The sequence below is a fragment of the Salvia hispanica genome, chromosome 6 (assembly GCF_029641045.1).
Source record: "Salvia hispanica isolate PSC_SH4W2 chromosome 6, Shi_PSC_v1, whole genome shotgun sequence".
Lineage (NCBI taxonomy): Eukaryota > Viridiplantae > Streptophyta > Magnoliopsida > Lamiales > Lamiaceae > Salvia > Salvia hispanica.
In genome coordinates, this window is record NC_142697.1 from 30,139,244 (window position 1) to 30,148,051 (window position 8,808).

At 35.8% G+C, this 8,808-nt stretch overlaps 1 protein-coding gene across 1 annotated transcript; it reads right to left on the reverse strand.

The window, feature by feature from the left end:
• Positions 1-6,670: 6,670 nt before the first annotated feature.
• Positions 6,671-8,463, reverse strand: LOC125199174 (putative LRR receptor-like serine/threonine-protein kinase At3g47570). The gene is made up of 2 exons (XM_048097292.2): positions 7,325-8,463; positions 6,671-7,229 (listed from the first exon to the last, which is right to left on the reverse strand). The coding sequence occupies exons 1-2, from the start codon at positions 7,992-7,994 to the stop codon at positions 6,865-6,867; spliced, it is 1,035 nt and encodes a 344-aa protein (XP_047953249.2). The 5' UTR covers positions 7,995-8,463; the 3' UTR covers positions 6,671-6,864.
• Positions 8,464-8,808: the final 345 nt, after the last annotated feature.

The window sequence follows — 8,808 nt, forward strand, 5'->3', positions numbered from 1 at the left end:
TTAATTATACACTACTCGACTTTTTCCATCACTCACAAATCACAATCTCACACAATCTACTATCACAAGAAGTTACATACACAATAACACAAACCATAACAATAGGTTCAAGTGAGAAACAAGCAATCATAGGAGAAATTGCTAACTAGGTAATATCCAACCACAGTCTATTCTTCAATAATTTGGTAATCATAGAAGGGAGATGATTGATACTGTTATTGATTAGAATGATGCTAAATGGCCACATTATAGCCGGCCACATAAAGTTAAATTAGTAAATTTAAGTGTACATTAATCAATAAAATATTAGTTATAGTTAGTGGATGGCTTAAAATTACTTATGTATCCTTTGCCTTATTTTTGGTTATTAATTCTCATCTCAAAATTTCAGACCGGGAGGGAATCTGTATACTATTTCAAAATTTGAAATAAAGTTAGCATTAACAACAACTTCCTATTTAATAGCCTTTAATTGGAATTTGAATCAAAACAAACACTAATTAACTGAGTTCTTTTTAAATGCCCAATCGATTAATGTTATTTATCATATAGTCTGAATGTATCATACAGTAATATTTTAATGAAATTTGTTCCATGAAATTAGTAAGCTCCTGTGTACAACAACATGACTAAGAACAATAATCCTAAATTATTTGACAGAATTTTCTCCTAAATATTTGTAATATTAATAAATACCATGAAATTAAATTACAGAATTAAGAAATCTATTTATAAATTAAAAATATGTATATAAATATAATGCTTAACTATGGTACAATAGTATATTAACATATACCAACAAAGAAAATCGTTCATAACTAAAATGATAAACTAAAGCAATCGAAAATACAGATAGTATTCTTAATTTACATTTGAGTAGTCTTATAAGTACAAATATGGGATTCTTAATAGTACTAATTAGGAATTTTTATGGCTATAATTCACAACTTGAAATACTCTCATATGTGCATTAATGGGTTTTTTACTATGCATTCACACCTAATAAAAGAAGGAATTGGTTTTAGATTCACGGAGATTAAAATTGGAGGTGTAGTCAATCTCGTGAAATTGATGGACTTTGTCATGATTTAGAAGTTGGATATTTGATTTATAATTCGATTGAGAAATTATTAATTAATTTAGAACTTCGATTGTTATGAAATTAAATTGAATATTTGAGGATTTTAAAAATACTTTAAATTGACAATACCTGATTTAGCAATATAACACTCCCCCAACTGGACATCTAGTTTGATCTTTGATTTAATTAATCAAAAGAAATGATATTCTATATACTCTATGTGAGCAATTTGTATGAGTATCACCCTCGTTTGATGCATCGTTAAAACCTTTTGCTTTATTTTATATATTTAGTTTGATTTTAATATATTTTAAAGTGTTATTAGGATTTTTAGTTTTGATGTTTTATTCTTTTCTTTTTTGTAGTTATAGAGAAAACGGATAAATTGAACTTTGATTTTCAAGAATTTTATAAAATTAAAATATCAATAATATTTTGAAACATATTAGAATCAAACTAAATATATATTACAAAACTAACGCTAAAAATAATTTAGCTAATTATTAATATCCATTTTGACTAATTTGGATAGTTATATATTTGATTTAATTTATCTTATATCTAATGGATACAATAGGTGAATAGGATGTCTAGTTTGATCATCGATTCAATTAACTAATCAATTTGAATGGTAAGATTAATGCAACAATTTAAATGACTTAATTGGATATTAGATCATTTTGATATAATTACTAATTTAAATTGATCTTTGATCCTAGTATAGAATCGGGATTTTAAATTACAATGGAATAATTTAACTAAATAACATATCCAATTGACTAACAGAGAATAATTTACACTTGATTCAATTGGATAAAATTAAAATTAAAATTAAAATTGAACTTTGATTTACATAAATTTTATAAAATTAAAATATCAATAATATTTTAAAACGTATTAGAATCAAACTAAATATATAAAACAAAACTAACAAAGCTAATAATAATTTAGCTAAATATTAATATCCATTTTTGACTAATTTGGATAGTTATTTATTTGATTTAATTTATCTTATATCTAATGGATACAATAGGATGTCTAGTTTGATCATTATTCAATTAACTAATCATTTTGAATGTTAAGATTAATGCAACGATTTAAATGACTTAATTGGATATTAGATCATTTTTTATATAATTAATAATTTAAATTGATCTTTGATCCTAGTATAAATTCGGGATATCTAGATTGATATATATCCAATTGACTAACTGAGAATAATTTACACTTGATTCAATTGGATATGTATCATCGGATATCTAGTTTGATATTGAATTCAATTAGACTAATCAATTCAATTTTTAGATTTATACGAGTACTTGGCTTTTCAATTTATCTTACACTCAATTCAATAACTCAATCGAAAGTGAAATTTATTTGATACAATTAATGATTTTAATTGATACTTGATTCTATATTAAATTTGGGATTTTAATTCAATGATTTAACTAAATCATATACCCAAATATACCCAAGACTAATTGGGGAGTTTGATTTTTTATTCAATATGATCTAATAGTTTGATATATTATTCAATTAAACCAGTTAATTGAATGTAGATTAATGCAACAAATATTACTCAATTAAACCAGTTATTGAATGATAAGATTAATGCAACAAAAATTTAGATTTAACTGGTAATTGACTTTAAAAATGTCCTATACTTAATTCAATAACTCAATCGATTATTTGACTAATTTAATACAATAAATGACTTTAACTGATCTTTGACCCTAGATTAAATTTGGAATTTTAATCGAATTATTTAACTAACTCTTATATCCAATTGACCTATTGGGGATAATTTTATATACTGTATGATTTAATTTATCTTTATACACATTCTAATTTATCATAGTATGCACACACTAATACATATCTGATATCTCTTCTTCATATCCTATCATAAATCTATCCAAATTTTTTACTGAAACTAAACAAATGTATGTAGCAATCGATAGTTTCACATAAAAATTTTACAAAATCTATTTTTTTACCGAAAATCCAAAAAATCAAAAGCGATAACAAAAAAAAAAACGTCATGACACGACTCAAAACTTCCTCGTCATCACTGCATCGGCCAGAAATTTCTTCGAGGTGCGAATTTTCGTGACAAGGAAAGGGAAGGAAAGTGGAAAAAGAAGCGCCTATTTGTTGGGAGGTTGGCAGGAGAAAGGAGTGAAAAAATGGGTGGGAATTTTTATGCAGCCAACTTACAAGGTCATAAAAGTCAAAAGAAATTAGAGTTGAACCGGATATAATGAATGCACCGAGTTTTTTCTGCTAAACCAATTTTATGGCTGGCCGTAATGTGGCCACGTGGCATTTCCCTATTGATTGATTAAATGGGAGTTTTAATTCAATTTTGGGCTTCCAATCCTTTGGGCCAACTTTATTAATTTCTGGGCCAGATTAATAAAAAGAAATTTAATTTATAAAGATCTTGGGCTGATAATAATTGATTTATTCGGGACTTATTCCCGAAAAAATTAATTGGTAAAATCATCCTAAGTCCGGAATATTTAATTTGAGAACATTAATTACAGAAAGTAATCGCGCATTTATTTAAATTTCAGGAGTTAATTGCCAAGCTTTTCCGGGAAGATACGAGGAGTCGAGCAAGGACGTTTTGGGCGCGCAAGCAGTTGGTCGGGTTGATACGATCCTCTATATCATGGATATCCATATTATTTAGTTATCTTTTGATTCACCAAATCTTTTCATATCTTAGTTTTCTTATTCAATAAGTTAGGGTATAGTATTCTAGTATTATAAATAAGGGCATAGATTGTTATTATTTCCATCCTCCAATCAATCAATAAGAATTATTATTTCTCCACTATCGTGTGACTCAAGGTTGTGAAACCTTAATTACTTGCTGCCCGACGGAAGTACTTCCGCGTACAGCCCCAATCGATCTCCGCCGACCCTACGCAGGGCGCCGGAATCCTCAACGGCCGCCGAGCAACGCCGCCGGCCTCAGTTAAGGGAAGAAGGCCCTTAACAACTGGTGCTTTCATCGTGATCTCACCCTCCCACCATCTCAAACCGAAGCTACACCGCTGCCTGACGGAAAAGACTCCGCACACAGCAACTGCTTAGGTTGTCGAGTCCCGCCTGTCCGCCGAGCTCTAGCCGCCGGACAACTCTACTTTTGCAACGCCCGACGGGAAGGATTCCCGCGCGCCGCGTCGAAGTCAAACCACCATCACCGCCACATTTTACCCTCCATATTCTGTGATCACCCAAGCACTCACTTATCATGTCATCCAACTACACCCATCGGCAATTCGACCACCAGCAACAGTCACGACAACAAGTTTACAGTGCAAAGCTCGATCTCTTGCTCTCAAAACTAACCGACATGGAGAGGCGATGGGATGAGTCCAAACTTCGCGCAGCAAGATGGATTCGGCCTCCTGACGAGTTTCCTTATGAGTTTCCTGCCCAAGACAAAAGGGATTATGACGACTTCCGCCGTCCATGGCCACCGACGTACGATCAGCGCCGCTGCAATCCGCCGGCAAGATTTCGTGACCAATACATCGACACGCGGGACCAACGTGGGAGATATGGCAATGATTATCGAGATTTCTCTCACCAATATGTTGATCAGTACGTGCAACATGACTATACTACTCGCCAGCCATCCTGCTGGGACCCGCCGGACGCCCGTTCCCCTAGACGCAACCAAGCCTATGATGAGAATGTTGATGTTGGGTATATGAGACAACATATTCATGAAGACACTTGTTTTATGACTCATGACATGAACTCTTCACGTGGCATTGAGAAGAGAGTAGGATATGGGTGTATTTCAAACATTGAACCAGGACATCACCCTTGGCAGCCGGACCGAACACTTACGACTCCTGACCGAACACGACATCAACAGCCGCGACAACCCTCCTGCCGGCAAACACCGAGTCTCTGCCGCTCAGCAGCGCCACCGCTCGCTGCTGCTGCACCGTCACCGCCGCTGCGATCAGATCGTCCGCAAAAGCAGCCAGATACAACGTCGACTATTGAGCAGCCACCCTATGCTGCACCGAGAGCTTGTCAGCCGTTGCAATCGCTGCCCGTGTCAGCTCCATTCTTGGCCTCTACTCATCATCCACTGGCTGGTGTATCAAGCTCAAGGAAAGAGGAGTGGGAAACACATTTGCACGATGGTGAAGAAAAGAGGGAGGATAAGTTGACAGAACTTAATAGTGTGTGGAATCAACAAGAGAAAGTGAGTGACTCTACTGCCAAAAGAGAAGAAGATGTCAATAAAAAATTTCCGAAGCTGACCGAGAAAGAGATAATAGCTGATACTCATCAATCTAATTTAGAGACGAAAGAAAAGGATTTCAGTGTGTTGATTGAGAAGCCAAGCAAAAGAGAGAGCATGAAGATTCAGAGCCTTGTTGATGAGCACACGGATGAATTTGAAATACAGAAGCAGGACAATCAATTAGAAATGGAAGAGAAACAAAGGTTGTTTCTAAATGATCTTAAATTAAATACGGACGGATTGGGTAAGAAAGGAGGGGCGCACACTTTGCAAGCACTTGCTTATGTTTATGTGGATTTGAATGTCACTGACATTTCAAACATGAATCTTCGATTACCATCAACGTCGATGCACGGTTGATTCCTCCGCGTAAAAACAAGCCGTGTTTGAGCATTGGACGTGTGGCAGAGCATTCCATTTTAGCGTTGAATTTGGACGACCACATCAGTCTGCATTCGTTAGCGTTGAATTTGGACGACTACATCGGTCTGCCTTCGTTGATTTTTTATGGAGGTGATGAAGGGAAACGCTCAGCTGCTCGGTGTGTGTTTGATCCAGGAGGAGATGCCTCGCCAAAGCTTGCTTTCAACTCTCATCGTTGCTTCGTGGTTTCTACCTTGAGGACAAGGCGGATTTTAACCGCGGGGGAGTTGATACGATCATGGATATCCATATTATTTAGTTATCTTTTGATTCACCAAATCTTTCCATATCTTAGTTTTCTTATTCAATAAGTTAGGGTATAGTATTCTAGTATTATAAATAGGGCATAGATTGTTATTATTTCCATCCTCCAATCAATCAATAAGAATTATTATTTCTCCACTATCGTGTGACTCAAGGTTTTGAAACCTTAATTACTTGCTGCCCGACGGAAGTACTTCCGCGCACAGCCCCAATCGATCTCCGCCGACCCTACGCAGGGCGCCGGAATCCTCAACGGCCGCCGAGCAACGCCGCCGGCCTCAGTTAAGGGAAGAAGGCCCTTAACACGGTGTCGCATGTGACACTTTAGGCGGCCGCGAATGATCGAAAATACACAAATAATCGGATTACAAGATAAAACACTTTAACTAAGGTGAAACTTGGAAACAAAAAGCGACCCAAAACCATAACCACACTCATATAGCCATGCTATACTAACATAGAAGTGTGATCAATTGCTAACTTTCTTAAGTTGCTTACTCTATTAATTCATCTACGAAATGTATTAAACATAATTTATTGACATTTCAATATATTGTGTTGGCATTATGTGACATTTTTAATACACTGCATTGATGAGTTAGCAATATAACACACCCAAACTAATATAATGGTCATCTTTATAGATATGAAACTGATAGTAATAAGACAAATTCAAATCGTATCACCATAAGGATGAAGATCTACCTCTCGCCGTGGCATGTAGCTAGCGCATAGAGGTAGGCGAATCACCGGGTGGAGCCATGGGCTGATTGCGGCTACAAAATGATGCCGAATGCGGTGGAGATTTGGAGGGAAAATTTCATGGACGACGCCATTGAGTTCCCGCTACAAATGTGGCATAAATCTTGTGCAGAGCGGCCGCTGTTTCAATCATACTGATCCTTTCGTCTGCTGAAACAACTAAACATTTCATTGCCAATTCAAATGTTGATAACATGCATTTCTCCTTGGCAGAGTAATATTGATCTTCCCTTGACAGCAAAGCAGACGCCATCACTTGAGTTGCGGTATTTTGCTCTAGTGCTTCGCTTACCCACTGTTTTAAGCTTCTTTCTTCATCGAACATATCGTCCATTGGCCTCTTTCCGGTAAACATCTCCAGCAGCAGTATCCCAAAACTATATACATCTCCATTTATTGAAACTTTCCCTTCTATTCCAAACTCTAATAGTATTACATGCATTCAATTTTTAGTTAGGATTAGGTAAAACATTAATAAATGATGAAATTTAATTTAAAAAGGTTAGAATCATGCATACCTGGTGCTGCATAACCGATGGTTGCCATTGTTTGTGTTTGAAGGATAGTTTCGCCTCCATTGAAAAGCTTGGAAATGCCAAAATCAGCAAGATGGGCAACCATGTCTTGATCAAGCAACACATTGCTTGGTTTTATTTCGCAGTGAACAATTGGGAATGTATAGCCATGGTGAAGATATTCCATGGCGGCCGCAACGTCTATTGCTATTTTCAACCTCTGTATAAGATCCACACTATAATTGTTGGAATGCAACCATTGATCCAAGCTCCCATTTGGCATGTATGTGAGAATTAATGCTTTAAAGTTCACATTACAACAATATCCAATAACCCGAACTAAATTTCTGTGTCGAATGCTGCTCAATATAGAACTTTCAACACCAAAGCTCCTTGCTGCTCCTTGTAGTTCCAAGTTGAACACTTTTACAGCAACTTTCAACCCATCCGAAAGTGTTGCTTCGAATACAGAACCAAAGCTACCTCTTCCAAGTAGGTTGGTTTCGCTAAATGAACTTGTTCCTCGTTCAAGTTCATTGTAAGGAATTCCTATGCATTCAGTAATTTGTGCTGAAAAATGAACCAAGAGGGGTACTTTTTTCTGTTTACACATCCGTATGAAAGCAAGCAATGCAATCGCCACAATGACAGCTAAAATCACTAATGACACCATGAGCTTCTTTAACCATGATCTATGATGGCTTTCTGGACAGGGTGCAACTTGAAATGTTATTAGACCACACAAAGCTAAGTTGTCAGAAAAAGACGGTGCACTGAAGTTACCAAAGCAGCCACCATCTGGAATTCTCCCTTCCAGTTTGTTGTTGGAAACATTAAAATTTTCAAGACAACATAGGTCTTCCAAGAGTTTGGGTATTGATCCAGAAAGATTATTGTAAGATAAATCCAATGTTACCAAAACTTTAACCTTTGCCAAGGATTGAGGAATGGATCCACTAAGAAAATTATTTGATAAGTTAAGAAACTCTAGTGTTTGACAATCATCAATTGAGGTAGGAATATCACCTGAAAATTGATTAGACGACAAGTCCAAATGATAGATTAACTTGAAATTTCCAAGCGCGGATGACAATTGACCACTCAAATTATTGGAGACCAAGCTCAAAGCCAAAAGGTCCTTGAGAACCACAAGTTAGGAGGAATGGTAGAATTCAATTGGTTGTAACCTAAGGAGATGACTCTCAAGGATTTAACATCACCTAAGCATTCATGTATGGGACCCACAAGCATGTTCATGCTTAGGTACAACTCCCCCAAATGATTCATTTGGCAAAGTTGGTTAGGGATAGATCCTACCAACTGATTTCCATCAAGATTAAATCTTTGGAGTTGCTTCATTTTCCCAATTGTTGGTGGAATGAGTCCACTCAACTGATTTCTAGTTAAACTTAGAGCTAGCAAACTACTTAAGTTTCCTAATTCAGAAGTAATGTCACCTATGATGCTGCAGTTTGTTACATCAAAAA

Excerpts from the sequence above, each read along its gene's own strand:
- LOC125199174 (XM_048097292.2), bottom strand. The coding sequence starts at position 7,994 with ATGGTGTCATTAGTGATTTTAGCTGTCATTGTGGCGATTGCATTGCTT. Across the intron at positions 7,230-7,324 it reads CATCGGTTATGCAGCACCAG|AGTTTGGAATAGAAGGGAAA; the intron begins GTATGCATGATT and ends TAATACTATTAG.